This window comes from Peromyscus californicus, unplaced genomic scaffold (assembly GCF_007827085.1).
Source record: "Peromyscus californicus insignis strain IS unplaced genomic scaffold, ASM782708v3 Scaffold_24__1_contigs__length_46423439, whole genome shotgun sequence".
NCBI lineage: Eukaryota > Metazoa > Chordata > Mammalia > Rodentia > Cricetidae > Peromyscus > Peromyscus californicus.
The window spans coordinates 43,752,898-43,768,927 of NW_026294535.1; the positions used below are offsets into that span (position 1 = coordinate 43,752,898).

General features: G+C 47.7%; 1 protein-coding gene across 18 annotated transcripts in view; it reads left to right on the forward strand.

Moving 5' to 3' along the window:
* Positions 1-16,030, forward strand: part of R3hdm2 (R3H domain containing 2) — a 125,161-nt gene that overhangs the window by 97,245 nt on the left and 11,886 nt on the right. For 14 of the 18 annotated variants that reach the window (XM_052753577.1, XM_052753585.1, XM_052753587.1 and 11 more), the window contains 6 exons: positions 3,537-3,760; positions 6,561-6,739; positions 12,544-12,645; positions 14,711-14,953; positions 15,197-15,323; positions 15,619-15,779. In XM_052753577.1, the coding sequence (XP_052609537.1) occupies positions 3,537-3,760; positions 6,561-6,739; positions 12,544-12,645; positions 14,711-14,953; positions 15,197-15,323; positions 15,619-15,779 (1,036 nt within the window). The remainder of the gene's footprint in view (positions 1-3,536; positions 3,761-6,560; positions 6,740-12,543; positions 12,646-14,710; positions 14,954-15,196; positions 15,324-15,618; positions 15,780-16,030) is intronic. The other 4 variants (XM_052753589.1, XM_052753591.1, XM_052753592.1 and 1 more) reach the window with 1 other exon arrangement.

The window sequence follows — 16,030 nt, forward strand, 5'->3', positions numbered from 1 at the left end:
ACTGACATCCACATAGTCACCTAATTCAAAATAAAAATAAAACTTTTTAAAAGTAAACAACCAGGTGCAATAGCACACACTTTTGATCCCAGCACTTTGGAGGAGGAAGAGTCAGGAGAATCTTTATGAGTTCAAGGTCCAACATGGAATACATAGCAAGTTTTGGACAGCCAGGGCTACAGTGAGACCCTGCCTCATATAAATGAATAAATAAGTTAGAAGAAGACACACAGGTTTAAGAACAGAGCATTTTTTAAAAGATTTATTTATTTATCATGAATGCAGTGAGTGTTTTGCCTACAGACCAGCAGAGGGCACCAGATCTCATTGTAGATGGTTGTGAGCCACCATGTGGTTGCTGGGACTTGAACTCAGGACCTTTGGAAGAGCATCCAGTGCTCTTAACCTCTGAGTCATCTCTCCAGCCCAGCATTTTTTTTAAGCCTCGGTTAAGTGCTGGTAATATGGTCCAGCTGATAGAGAGCTCACCCAGGATACAGAGGACTGGGTCCGCGGCCAGCACAGTGTGAGAGTGAGCATAGTGGTGCACACCTTACACCTTAATCCCAGCACCGAGGAGGTAGAGACAAGAGGTCAAAAGTTCAAGGTCATCCTTGGCTCTATAGCAGGTTTGAGGCTTGCTTGGGCTACATACACCCCATCTTGAAATAATGACAGAGGTTAGGCTGAGTTAGCCTAAATTGGTTCTGATTTTATTAAGAACATGATGTGTGAGTGTTCTTTATCTCTCTCCCATCTCTCTAACATGCAGACAACCCAATCCATTCCTCAGAATTGAATTTAAGTGGCTCTCCCAAATTGCCATATTTTTAGTGAGATGATTATTTATAGAGAAGGAAACTGATCTGTTTTCTCTCTAGATTCTCTCTCAAGGGAATACTTTATTAAATTAACAGACAGTCCACATTTTGAGCATATGATTGTATCTGCCTTGGAGAAGCTGGTTAGGTAGAGAAGTACCATAACTTATTTGCTGTCTACCTCAAGAGAGCGCAAACGACGGGGTTACCCTGATATGTAATAGAATGTTTCAGCTGGGTAGGGCAAACAGAATCCAGGCTCCAGTGTCTACTGAGCAGCCTCATCCATTAGCACTGCTGTTAACCCACAGACACACATTGTTGTTGCGTCTTGAATATCCTGGCTGAGTCAGAGCTACTGACTTGCTTCAAGCCTGGTTTTGGTTTTGAACAATCTCTGATTGATGTTTGTTTCCCTATTTGTTCTTGGTGTCTGAAGAAAAAAGGTTAAGTTTTGAAGAAAACAGAAATCTGTTATGATCCCTTATTCTAACTATCTAGAGAGAAGCTTGAGATTATATATACTTAGGGTAGGAAAGAAGAGTTGGCGTGTTGTGCTGGTGTGTTCTTAGCTCTCCATGGGTGGCATGGTTAATAGAAACTAAAAAAGTGACCATAAGCCATTCATGGCACATACCTGCAGTACCAGCACTTGTGAGGCAGAGACAATAGAATTTCAAGTTTCAGGCCAGCCTGGGCTACCATTGCAAGTTCCATGCCAGCCTAGGCAGGATGATGGGTCCTGTATGAGGGAGAAGAGGAAGGGAGGGAGGGAAAGAGAAAGGAAAGGAAAGGAAGGAAGAAAGCTAGTTCTCTCACAGTAACTGAGGCAAAGGGATAACACTTTCTATTTGATTTTGGTGGGATAATGCTTAAAAAGAAGGGAACCCAAACTGCTATGGTTTTTGCCAAATTATTCACCAATATATACATACCAAAGTCTTTGTTGTTGTTGACATTCGGTCCCAGTAGGTAGTAGTTGTTAGATGAATGTGAAGGAAGGGAATTTGCGGACTCTCGCTTTTAGTAAGAAGCAGTGGGTGCTCAGTAGAAGGGCTGTAAAGTTTTTCTGTGCACTCATGGAGACCGTATGGAAGAAGTGGGTGGGCATGGTAGCACATCTGTAACCCCTCTCCTGGGCGTGGCAGTGGAGTTCATTAGCCAGCAGCCTAACTGGTTCAGTGAGAGCCACTGTCTCAAGAAAGAAATAAAATAATAAGGTGAATGTTTTTGGTGAGATGACTCAGCCACCAAGGCTGACAACTTGAGTTTGATCCCTGGGCTCCATGTGGTGGAAGAAGAGAACCACACCTGCAAGTTGTCCTCTGACCTACATACATCCATGCACACAAAATAAATGAATAAAATGTAATAATGAAAACATTGTAGAAAGACACCCAATGTCTACTTCTGCCCTTCACACACATGTCCTGCGCGCACACGCACACACACACACACACACACACCCCTACCTTATAACACAAAAGAGCAAAACTGGGGCTGGAGAGATGTTCTTCCAGAGGACCAGAGTTGTGATTCCCAGGACCTGGACCTATTGGTTTACAACTGCCTGTTCCAAGGGATCCTCTCTCTTCTGTTCTCCTTGGGCATCTATACACTTGTGGACACGTGCCCTTTGCTCAGGTCTGTATGCACACATAGAGACACAGACACACACACACAAAAAAATAAATCTTTAGGGGCTGGAGAGATGGCTTAGCAGTTAAGAGCAGAGGACCTGGATTCAGTTTCTAACACCTGCACCACTGCACATGACCAAACATAACTCCAGTTCCAGGGAATCTGATGTCCTCTTCAGGCCTTCTGGACACCAGGCACACACATGGTACACATACATTTATACGAGGAAAACATACATGTTTAAATAAATAATTTTTTTAAGATAAAAGTTTTCAGGCAAACAATGGCTATCTTGTGGCATACTGCTGTTTCTAATCACAGGCAATGCTTTTAATACCAGGATAAGCCTAACATTGTAGAGCAATAAGAACAGATGACTTCCTTTCTTCGTAGCTTTGTGCCTTCCCTGGGGTAGTGAGATTATACAGTTAGGCACAGTCAAGCCTCTGCCCCTTTCTACCAAGTCCCAAGCATGTATTTGATCTTCCTGAAGACTTCAGTCCTCAGTGGCTGTGGAATCTTGTCCTCAGATACCAACATGGAACTTCAGGAAACAACTTGGAACAGTCAGACTGTTCACTGTCATCTTCCAACCCCTGGAAAGATATTCATACGCAGTACCTCTGCTGGCTCAGGTGCATGCTGTGTGGGAGATCTTTGTGAGATTGACCCGTATCCCTGGCTACTCCTACCTTCGACCAAGAGTAACTTGTAGGAGTCCCAGAAGTCGCTGCTACCTTCTGTTGCTCTCTGTTCCTTGCATGTATGAGATCCCTGCAGGTGTGGGAAAGAGACCACTGTCAGTCTCAGTATCGTATGTGTGGTTCCCATCTGCTTTGGATCCACCGTGTTGAATTAGCTTTCAGTGCGCTGTCTTCCAGATTTGCCTCTGTGCTCTTTGTTACTGTGCTGGGCCTTGTTCTGTCTGCTCGGTGAAATCTTAGTTGGCCACCAACTAACAAGAAGTCAGTGTCCACACTTCTTTGTTAGCGAAAGAATAAAAATGAACTCTCTCTCTCGGCTCTTGTGCTGAAGTGGGGGGTGGGGGTGCTCTGACCACTGTGGTTTCTGCAGGGGGAACCGTGAAGGGCTGAGCCGCACCTCAAGCAGCCGACAGAGCAGCACAGACAGCGAACTCAAATCCCTGGAGCCACGGCCTTGGAGCAGCACGGACTCCGACGGCTCCGTCCGCAGCATGCGCCCTCCTGTCACCAAAGCCAGCAGCTTCAGTGGAGTCTCCATCCTCACCCGAGGTGACAGCAGCAAAGGCGGCAGCGCAGGGAGGACCCCCAGGCCAGGTACTGCGGCGTCACGGCGGACAACACGCCGGGTCCGGGGTGGTTTCCTGGAAACGACAGCATGGCAGACGAGAAAGCTGGTCTCGTGGATCCGTTACCCGTTCTGAAATCTAGCTGCCTCATTGATCTTCTGTTCTGTTTTAGGAAGCGGGGAGGAAAGGCTAGTTGGGGTTTGGTTATTTTGTGTTCTCAACTGAGCTAGATCTTTGGCTCAGGGCAAGGTTACATGGTAGGATATCAGTGACAGGTGCTTTCATTCTGTGCCCCATGAGAGTATAGTAAAGTTAACTGTTCATAACTAATTGGTAGTAGCCACAGGGCAGAATTTAGAACCGTCCTGCTACTGCTGCCTTAGCAGGGAGTTAGTCACTAGGAAGAAGTGGAACCTCACGTTCCTGCTACGGTCTTAGCAGAGGACTGTCCAGCTCTCCATGTGCAGTTGACCTGGACCTCACCATACTTACCCCTTAGAAAGCATTTCTTGAATCCACAAAGATCTCTAGGCCTTGTCTTGAGTAGACAGGAGTAGTGGTGAAGCTGCCTGCCCTCAGACCTCTCCTGTCCTCTTTATTCACCCCTGTCTAATGCTACCGCCTCTGCCTTTAACTAGGCCTGCGTTTTATTAAATCATGGTGTTAGCTCTCAGCCATTTTCAGAGTAAATGTACTAATCTAAAATACAGGTCTGCTCACTTCAGTTCCTACTTAAAAATGTTCATATTAGCCGGGCAGTGGTGGCGCACACCTTTAATCCCAGCACTCGGGAGGCAGAGGCAGGTGGATCTCTGTGAGTTCGAGGCCAGCCTGGTCTGCATAGCAAGTTCCAGGACAGCCAGAGCTACACAGAGAAACCCTGACTCGAAAAACAAACGTAACAAACAAAAAAGCCAAGCGTGAAAGTGTACGCTTAGAGTCCCAGCACTGGGAAGGCAGAGGCAGGAGGACTTCCCAGGCTCACTGACCAACCAGCCTAGCTGAGCTGACAAATCCATAAAGCAAGGTGAGTGGTTCCTGAAAAGTAGCACCTTCTGCTGACCTTGGACACAGACACATAGAAAGTTCATGTTTCTACATCACTTAGACAAAAAGCAGGACATGGTGGCAGCCTGGGAGGCTGAGGCAGGGGGATCTCTGTGAGTTCAAGGCCAATCTGGTTTATACAGTGAGTGCAGGCCAGCCAGAAGTACACAGTGAGAAGCTGTTTCAAGAAGAAAACAGCAGTGATAAAATTCAAGCTTCTCAAGAAGAATAAGTTGTTAGTTTGCCATTGTCGTTTCGTTTCCAGCTGTCCTCCTCCTCCAGGTCTCCAGCATTTCTTGAGTGTGACGTTGGCTTTCTCCTCTCGTCAGGTAGACGTTAGTCATCCCTCAGGGCGCCTCTTCTCTCCCCTCGTCCCGGACCCTCGGAGCAGTTGCTGCTTCCTCCTTCCTGTCTTTGCTGGCGTTCAGCCTTGGGGACAGTGTCACCAGTTCATTCTTTTTTCTTACTAGATTTTATTTATTTATTTATTTTCTGGGATGGGGCCTCTCTGTGTAGCCCTGGCTGTCCTGGAACTCACTCTGTAGACCAGGCTGGCCTCAACTCACAGAGATCCGCCTGGCTCTGCCTCCCAAAGGCTGGGATTAAAGGCGTGTGCCACCACTGCCTAACTCTTCTCAGATTTTAATAGTTGGTTATGTGTGGATCTCCTATCAGGAAGTCTTGTGCCTTTCAGAAGGCCAAGGGCTATATCCTTACTTCGTTATATAATTCCCCATATACCCATATATAATATATATTCAGTAAAAGTGCGTTGTATGTTGACCCAGAACAAACTTTTTTTCTTTATTTAAAAAAACGTGTTGAGGGCTAGAGAGATTGCTCAGTGGTTAGAGCACTGTCTGCTCTTCCAGAGGTCCTGGTTCAATTCCCAGCACCCACATGGCAGTCTGTAACTTCAGTTCCAGGGCACTCAACACCAATGCACATAAAATAAAAATAAATACATTAAAATATCAAAAACAGTGACACCAGCTGGGTGGTGGTGGTGCACACCTTGAATCCCAGCACTTGGGAGGCAGAGGCAGGAGGATCTCTGTGAGTTCGGAGGCCAGCTAGGTCTACAGAGTGAGTTCCAGGACAGCCAAGGCTACACAGAGAAACCCTGTCTCAAACAACAACAACAAAAATGATACCTTAAAATATAAACAAACAAACAAAAGTGTTATGTGGATGTGCAAATCCTTAGAACCTGGACATGGGAAAAATGTGTTGGTAAAGGTATATCTGTGGGTGTGATTGTGGATGCTGAAGAAGCAGGTTGCTTTTGCATCAGCTTTTATAAGAGGTAGTATTATACAAGTTGAGAAGAACAAAGTCACTTCCTAGTTTCAGCTATCCCATTATGATACACAGATTGATTTTAGGCATGACAGGGAGATGCCTCAACAGCTTCACATTTGTGGGGAGTGTGTTTGTATTTTTTTGAGACAGGTCTCTATGTAGCTCTGACTGTCCTGAAACTTACCATGTAGACTAGGCAGGCCTCAGACTCACAGAGAACTGCCTGCCTCTCCCTGTAGAACATTTTCTTCAAGTCCCAAACCAGACATTGGCATTCCTTGTGGTTCCTGACTCTAGGGAGCAGAGACCTGCTAAGAGGTGGACTCCCTTACATAGATCTTTGGTAAATGCGGGGGATGGGCAGAAGGAAGTGGTAATAAAAGGCAAGGAAAAATAAAATCCTGCAGTTGGGCCCTTCAGCAACAGTTACATTCGTGGTTTGTACTTACAACTTTGGGTGGGTCTCCTCTTTGCCTTAGGTATGGCACTAGGTGCCCCAGAAGTGTGCAGCCAGGCCACCTCACCCCAGTCTGTCCGGGGCCTTCTCCCTTGTACTGTCCAGCAGCAGCAGCAGCAGCAGCAGCAGCAGCAGCAGCTTCCTGCTCTCCCACCCACTCCTCAACAACAGCCACCCCTGAGTAATCCCATGATCTCACAGGTGAGTCACACTGAAGTGTTGAGCGCGTGCTCTGATTCAGGGAGCTCTAGAAGTGAGGTCGCCATGTCTGTTGTGCTGTGGGCAGAGAGAGGGCCAGTGTTCGGAAGTATTCTGCTCCTGCCTCCATTTATTATTTGTTAGTGGTTGGGAGAAAAGAATAAGGTTAAATGTTTGGCCAAAGTTTTGTTACTTTGCTCTGTTGAGACAACTGTCCTGAAGCCTACCTATATCAGCCTTAAAGTGGAAGGCTGGGGGGCAGCCTCGGCTCCACTTCCCAGGTGTTGGGGTTACAGGTGTGTGCTGTCACACTTGGCTAGCCTGAGAACTCTACTTATATTTCTTCCTCTTTTTTTTTTTTTTTTTTTTTTTTAATGAAGCAGAGTCTCTCTGTAGCCCTGGCTTGCCTGGGGCTTGTTATGTTAAGGAGAGGTTCCTCAGCCTCTGCCATCCCAGAGGGGTGTGCCTAGCAGTTTGTCCCTTTAAAGTCCCCTGTAATTAACAAGGTGATTTTGCCCACTCTGCCTATATATGGAACTTGAAAAGATACAGCTCCTGGCTTCCCACCTGTAGTCTGACTGGATATGTTGATCCATAAACACATACTTTTTTTTTCTGTTATCAGCTTGATACAGTACAAATCCTTATCCTAATAGTGAAATGTTTCACTGAGGCTTGTCCAGTGATTGAGTAAAACCAAAACTGATTATAAGCCACAGTCATCCTAGCGTCCCCCCTGCCATATAGCCTCTCTGGTTCTCTGGGTTGCAGTCTGATTGTCCTTTGCTTTATATCTAGTATCCACTTATGAGTGAGTACATACCATGTTTGTCCTTCTGGGTCTGGGTTACCTCACTCAGGATGATATTTTCTAGTTCCATCCATTTGCCTGCAAATTTCGTGGTATCATTGTTTTTCTCTGCTGAGTAGTACTCCATTGTGTATATGTGCCACATTTAAAAAAATCCATTCTTCAGTTGAGGGGCATCTAGGTTGTTTCCAGGTTCTGGCTGTTACGAATAATGCTGCTATGAACATAGTTGAGCATGTATCTTTGTGGTATGATTGAGCATTCCTTGGGTATATGCACTGTATCAAGCTGATAATAGAAAACAAATAAAATAATAATAAATAAATAAGTAAAGACAAAAGAAAACCCTGCCCAACCATGGCACCGCGATGTCCAGCTTGCTGTGCGTTTTGGCTGCGGAGTGGAGTCGGGGAAAGGTCAACATGGCACATTATGTGATAACTGTGTTGCAAGCTGCCAGGCTTTGCTGTAACAAATTAACCTCAATCGTGTCTGTTACTGATTTAAGAAACTGAGTTTCTTAACTAACTTTAAAAAAAAAAAATACTTACTTGTTGATTGAGGGCAGGAATAACACTCAGGTTCCCACAACTTATCCGTAAGACATCAGACCAGAGCAGGTGGCATGCCACGTGATGTCATTCCAGCACTTGGGAAGCTGAGACAGGAGGATCAAAGCCTGGAGATAGCCAAGGCCACATCGTGAGCCTGGGGCTGGCAAGCGCTGCAGAGCAAGGCCTTCCTTAGAGACGTGATGACCCCAAAACTTGTCTGTCTGACTTGCCATTACAAGAGCCATATCTTCTTTACCCCAGCACTCGGGGCAGAGGCAGGTGGATCTCTGAGTTCGAGGTCAGCCTGGGCTACAGAGTGAGTTCAGGACAGCCAGGGCTGCACAGTGGAGCCCTGGTTGATGCTGGTGTTAACTAGGGTTTGAGAAACATTGTGCTTCTGTGCAGACCAGAAAAGCCATCAGCGTAAGAGCAAGGTCTTCTCTCAGGTGAATATTCTGATTGGAGCTGTCCCACCTATAAAAAATAAAAAATATTCTGAGTAGCCACTTGCTGTCTTATAAACAGCTCTTCATGGCTGGAGCCCCATGTTTGGTCCTAAAATATTCTCTGGTAGTCAGAAGCCCATTTGTTTATTCTCTTTTGCTACCATTTTAAGTTGATCTTTTACCTGCCAGGCTCCTTCATTCCCCTGCTCAGTCCAGCTATATGCTTAGATATAGCTCCTCTCTAGATGCAAAAGTCAGTTCCCAACCTAGTAACCATGCCCTGGAAACTCAAGTGGAGGATCACAGGATGACCCACCGTCTCCCCCATTACATCTTGGCGTTAGCTTAGCTCCCTGCTAAGGCATGGCATGTGTATAGGTCCGTTGCTCTGCCTGTGAATGGGTAAACTTTCTCCCTCCAGCCACCCCCATTGGGTTTGTATGTGTCCATCTCACTTGCTGAGGTCCCAGCATTGTTTAGTTCTTTTCTTTCCTGAAATGTATTGTAATACAGTCTGGCTCCCTTTCCTCCCTCTTAATCTTTTGACTTTTCCTTCTACCTGCCATCCACACCTAAAGCCACAGCAGGAATGGCTAAGGGATAAAGAGGTCGAAGAAGAACCATTTGGGACTAATATTCTGGAGTTGATAGCGAGTGATAGATAGGCTCTAACCCTGTCTTCTCCTCGAGCCCTGCCCCGCTCCTGGACTCTGCAGTTCAGTGGATGAGTTGTGCTGTGGGGTGGGGGTCGGATCCACACTGCTTGGTACAGAGGTCTCTGTTCTCTCAGGATGGTACTCTTGAGGTTAATCATGGTCACATAGTCCCAAGAGAATCTTACCTGGGTAAGTTTGTGTCCCGGAAGCATGTGTGGTAGCTACTGACTTACACCACCATCTAACATTTGTTTCCCTCCTCAACCGCCTCTCTAGCCCTCTCTCCTTCCCTCGGCCTCCTCAGTCCTGCTGGTTCTCTCCCTCGTTCAGACCTCACCCCTGAGGCCCTCCCTCCTTGTTCCTCTCTCTCTTCCTTCCTTCCTCTTCCCTTGTCTGTTGTCCTGACGGCTGTCAGCACTGTGGGGCTGAGAAGCTGCACAGGAGTAATTATTGTCTGGTTCCAGATAAAGTAATGATGTAGAGAGAAGGAAGTGGAACGCGTGCCACTGTGTTGTAAACCTTGGAGAAAGCTTGGAGGTGCCAGGATGAGACACTGGCCCAGGCCCAGGGCTGTGCTGACAGAACAGCACTCTGGCCCCTCTTGGGAGGCTTCCTGTCTCTGAGCAGACCTGCATCTCGTGCGTCAGTGAAGCAGGTGGCACCAGGGAGTGAGGCCATGTTTTGTTCAGTTGATAGGCTGGAGTGAAGGTTGTAAAAAGAGCCCCTTAACCCTGTGGGCTCAGACATTCTAGAGCGATTCATGGGTCCCAGAGTCACCAGTAGGTGGCAGCAGATGTCCTTGTGCTCTCTTAGAGCTGTCCTGGTTCTGGAGTTTGAGACTGTCCGAGAAGATAATAGTAGAATAACGGAAAGGGGGGGCGGGGCAGTCGCAGGCCCCGGAGAGATGGTTCACTGGCCGTTCTTACAGATTCAGTGCCTAGCATCTACAGAGTGGCTCATAACCACCTGCAATTCTGGTTCCAGAGGAGTAAGTACTCTCTCTCTTCTGGCCTCCATGGGCATTCGGGACACGAGTGGTACACAGGTATGCATGCGGGCGATGCATCCACCCACATAAAGAAGAACAGTGAGGGCTGGAGAGATGTATGAGAGGTTAAGAGCACTGACTGCTCTTCCAGAGGTCCTGAGTTCAATCCCCAGCAACCACATGGTGGCTCACAACCATCTGTAATGAGATCTGGCGCCCTCTTCTGGTCATACATGCTGTATACAAAATAAGTACATAAATCTTTAAAAAAAAAAAAAAAAGAAGAAGAACAGTGAGTAGGCCCTTCCTTTCCTGTGGCCCGTCCTGGAAGGGAACCAGAAGAGCACCATCCTTTCCACCTCTCTCTTCTGACCCCACAACTCCAGAATCTTTATTATGTAGCCCTGGCTGTCCTGGAACTCCCTATGTAGACCAGGCTGGCCTCCAACTCTCAGAGACCACCGGCCTCTGCTCCTGAGTGCTGGGGTTAAGGTATGGGCCACCACTGCCAGCTTCAGTCTCCATTTGAAACTCACAAGTGTGTGGAAAACAGAGTTGTTTTACCACTTGGCTGTTCATAAGGCCTGACCCCAGGTAAACCTCTCCCAGGAAGGTGAGGATAACAGAAAACGTATATAGGAACCGGCAGCATTTGTACCTAATGTTTGGCAGCTTGGCCGGCAGTTACATTCGGAATACCATCGGCTTATAGAAAACAAGGATTGGGGCCGGGCAGTGGTGGCGTGGCGCACGCCTTTAATCCCAGCACTCGGGAGGCAGAGCCAGGCGGATCTCTGTGAGTTCAAGGCCAGCCTGGTCTCCAAAGCGAGTTCCAGGAGAGGCGCAAAGCTACACAGAGAAACCCTGTCTCGAAAAACCAAAAAAAAAAAAAAGAAAGAAAGAAAGAAAACAAGGATTGTCAGTAGGGCTGAGTTTATTTTCCAGACTATTCCTCTCCGGGTCCTTTGGGATTCTCAGTAGCTTTTTAAAAATCTAGATGTCCGATGCTCTGCTCAGGCCTCCAGTCCCCTTTTCTTCACCTCTCTCCACACTCTTAGTATAAACTGGTATGAACATGCGTCCTAAAGACCTGGGTTTTCACACTGTGGTCATGATGCACACCTTGGATCCCAGCACTTGGGAGGCAGAAGCAGGTGGATCTCTGTGAGTTCCAGTAGAGCCAGGGCTACACAGAAAAACCCTGTCATGGAAAAAAAATTTCTCTGAACCTTACTTTTGGAGGTGGGGACTGTTGCTTAGGGTTGAAGCAAGAGCCTTGCATGGCTAGGCAAATACTCTACTTAGCTGCGTCCCCGGGTTGACCCTTACTTGTATTGTTGGAATTCCAATTACAAGCTATCCTATCTAGATGTTTTTGTAAGACTGTCATGAAACAGTGAGTAAATGTTATTTCCCTCTTCTTCCTTACCCCTCTCCTTCTCTCCTCCCTCCTCCACCAGGGGCTGTGACTGGAGAATTGATAAGATAATCCAAATGAGGAAGAAATGAAGAAAATATAATTAGTTGATTTAGAGCACCACATGTTCTCAGTAAACAGATTCTCCTGCCTGAGGCTAGTGAAGGGATTGAGGGATAGAAACCACAGCTAATCTGGTTATATTTTACCCTGAATTTACCCCCATTTGTTCATGAGGGCAGTTTTTCATACTACCCTCACAGCCTGAAGGAGCTCGAACATCACAGATCAAGAAGTAGCTGGAAGCCGGGTGGTGGTGACGCATGCCTTTAATCCCAGCACTCGGGAGGCAGAGCCAGGCGGATCTCTGTGAGTTCGAGGCCAGCCTGGGCTACCAAGTGAGTTCCAGGAAAGGCGCAAAGCTACACAGAGAAACCCTGTCTCGAAAAACCAAAAAAAAAAAAGAAGTAGCTGGGATCCAGAATCTAGTGGGTGTCTATTCCTCTTCTTCCCTCTAGAGGGAGATGTCTCTGGATGAGAACTGCCCTTGGATGGCCCTTCCTACAGAAGGAGTGCAGCAGAGCACACAGGAGTCCCTCAAGTGGGCATTTAGCAGAGTTCTGCTTGGAATCAGGTCACAGACCTTGGCCCTGAGAGTCCTGAGATTACTCACAAGAGCTGCACTGTCCGAGTGGCTGATGGGGCAGAGAGTACACTGGGTCTCTTCTGATAGGAGAGATTGCTTGTCTGTTAGCGATGTGAAAGCCACAAGCTATCCCCGGCTTGTGGCCAAGCCTGCGCAGTGGCCATGTGGTTCATATGAAATATCTTCTATGATTAACCTTGTTGTTCCTCCTTTCCCTCCCCATCTCTCCCTCCGCCTCTCCTTTTATCCTTTTCTCTTCCTTTCCACACGCCTCTGTGCTGGTCCACAGCCAGTCCCGGCCCTGCAGCCCTCTCCGCAGCCTGTTCAGTTCTCTCCAAGCTCCTGTCCCCAAGTCCTTCTGCCAGTCTCTCCGCCCCAGCAGTACAACATGGTATAAACTCCTCTCCCTTTTGTCTTGTCCCTGTGTGGCCTGTGTCTGTGGGGATGTCTGGTCAGTCTTTGGTGGTCTTGCAAGTATGTTGTGCTTTTGGAAGAGATGTTGAAAGCTGTTTCTTGAGGGACCAGCACAGGGTGAACATAGTTCCGACCTGATGGTCTCATCACGGCATACCAAAAGATAAGTAAATCTATGACAAGGGGATGCTGAGCTCCTCTGAGTGTCCGGAGTAATAGAGCTAAGCTAGACCCTCATCTCCACTGTATGTGTCCTCGAGTGCATGTGTTCCGGTTTGTTCTGCACGGTTGTTCTCTCTGACGTGCCGTCATTGCAGACGCCTCGGGTACCAGTTGTTAAATGTTAAGTCTTACCCAGCTCACCGTGTCGGATGCACAGTGCCCACCATCTGCATTGTTTGTTTGTAAATGAGTGTAGTGCACAGACCTGCAGTCTCAGCACTCAAGAGGGTAAGGCAGAAGGATTGCCCTGAGTACAAGGCCAGCCTAGGCTACATCGTGAATTTCAGGTCAGCCTGGGCTAGAGGAATATCCTGTCTCCAAAATAACAAAAATAAATAAATTAAAAATAAAATAAGTTGTTTGCATCCTGAATACAGAGCCTTTGCAACTCTGATTTGCCTCAGCGTTGATAACTTGATGGTGGTGCGAGCCCTTACTCTTTCTTCTTACATTGATCACACTCTGTCTTTCACCGGACCCCGTCCTCCTCCCTCGGCCTCCATTCCGAAAGGGCTGCAACATGGACTCAGAGTGAAGTGCGGTCCTGCCCTCTTGCCATCTATTCCTGACCAGTAAGGCAGCAGCAGTTCCCTGAAAATGGAAGGAAACAAGAGGGCAACATTTTCTTTTGGCTTCTAGTATTTTCTTTTGCAAAAGAACTACTCTGATGTGTGTGCATGTGTGTTTGTATGTGAATTGCTGTTCAGAGTTAAACAGACCAGGGAGCTAAGAAATTAGCGTGTCATGTGCAAGTGAGAGATGGCACACCATCACTTGTGCGCAGGCAAGACCGCTGGGAGAGAAGGTAATTACTGCCCCGCCAGTCAGGTTCTTCCCTCCAGTTCAGCCTCTCCCTGGCCTCCTTTCGGAGGTGAGAATTGGAAGTGGGTTTTGAAGGGCGGGAGAACTCTAGGCTAGTGTCAGAGAACAAAGGTGGAAATCACCTCCGAAGGGAGCACGGAGACGAGCAGCAGGCGTGAGCTCGCAGTTCGTTCGTTCTTGGCTGTGGAGGCGCGGGAGCCTTCCTGTCCACAGTCCACACAGGTGTTTCCAAAGGGCTGTATAAAAACAGGATCTACAGCAAGGTCGGAGCATGAGGAACACAGGAAACAGAGTCTTGTGTTTGTCTTGTATTCCTCTAGGTAGGTAGAAGTTGTGCTCTCTGCCCCATCTCCTGAGAAGTAACTTTAATAGCACTTGTGACCAGGGAAGCCCTTGTCACCGTTCTGTGCACAGAACTGCTTCTGAACTTGGGCTTACACAGCTATTCGGTTTAAAATGTCACTCCTCAGAGCACAGAAGCAGGACTGTCCCGGACGCTATAAGGAATGCTGCCGAGCAGCATTTCTCAGCCCGTGGGTTGAGACCCCTTGGGGGTCCATTGACCCCTTCACAGAAGACCATCGGAAAACAGATGTTTACATTGTGATTCGTAACAGTAGCAAATAACAGTTACGAAGTAGCAACGAAATAATTTCACGGTTGGGGCACCGTAACATGAACAACTGTATTAAAGGGTCGCAGTGTTAGGAAGGCTGAGAACCACTGCTGTAGAACATTGCTGTTTCTGTCTTTCTGTTCTCAGTTTTAGTTGTTAACATATTTGAGACAATGCCTGTGTAGCCACAACTAGCCCAGAACTTAGTATGTAGCTGAAGCTAGTCTCGAACTGATGATCCTCCAGCCTCTGCCTCCCAAGTGCTGAGATTGCAAGCGTGTGCCAGCACACACACAGCTCTGTCTGTCTTTCTGTATTGAAGCCAAATACATGATGAGGTTTGACACAGCTTCAGTCCTTGAGTCCCTGACTCTCTCAACAGGCAGATGACCTCAGCAACCCCTTTGGACAAATGAGCCTGAGCCGCCAAGGTTCTACTGAAGCAGCTGATCCGTCCTCAGCTCTGTTCCAGCCCCCACTCATTTCCCAGCATCCTCAGCAAGCTAGCTTCATCATGGCTTCTGCAGGACAGCCCCTCCCTACTTCCAACTACCCCACCTCCAGCCACGCACCACCTAGTCAGCAAGTCCTGCCTCCCCAAGGCTACATGCAGCCCCCTCAGCAGGTAAGCAGCCCCTCTCCTCAGCCTTAGTCCCTTTGCTGCTCTAGTGTAGACAGACCCGGAAGGATGCTGACCCCACTGTACGCTTTGGACAGCTCTCAATCTACTTGCATAGTCACCCCATAATTGTGAACCCAGAGCATCTCCGTTTACACATTTCTGATTATCAGCCCTGAGGCATTTAGTAATTTGCAGATGTTATGGCTGGATTAAAGAAACCTCTCACATCTGTTTCTCTGACTAAAGATCCAGGTTTCTTACTACCCCCCTGGACAGTATCCTAATTCCAACCAGCAATATCGACCTCTCTCTCACCCGGTGGCCTATAGCCCCCAGCGTGGTCAACAGCTGCCTCAGCCATCCCAGCAGCCTGGTAAGTAGAACTGCTGGTGTAAGACGGTGGTGCACAAGTGTGTGTGTGTGTGTGGGGGGGGTCATTCTCCTTTTCTCCTCATGATTGGGTGTTTGTGTGGAGCTTAGGTCCCTGAAGGACAGAGGCCAGGAAAGCAGTACCTTCCCATTTGGAGAATTAAGAGGGGGAAGAGGGAGAATAGGAATTCCTAGATTTCTAAGGAAGGCCAGGGAAGAGTATAGAAGGAAAGGCAGAGCTGTGGGGGTGACCTCCTGAACACCCATACTGACATCTTCTGTGCCTTACCCATCCTTAGGTTTGCAGCCTATGATGCCTAACCAGCAGCAGACGGCTTACCAAGGCATGCTTGGGGTCCAGCAGCCTCAGAACCAGGGTCTACTCAGCAACCAGAGGAACAGCATGGGAGGCCAGATGCAAGGCCTCGTGGTTCAGTACACTCCACTGCCTTCATACCAAGTGGGTGTCTTCTGTGTTAGGAAAGGTCACCAGTCCTTATGAAGCAAGTGGAAAGGACAGCCTCCGGGGTCATGCAGACTTAAGATTCCAACGCTGAGATACTGTCGTTCCCCTAGAACTTTTAGGTTTTCATACAGTCACAGAAGGAGCGTGTGCTTAGGAAACAGTCTAAAGGAGATCTGAGTTCCCTCCTTGTGTCTGATATCTGAGGGTGGGGTATGAAGGAGGGAGGAGTGTTTGCTTTGGGCAGA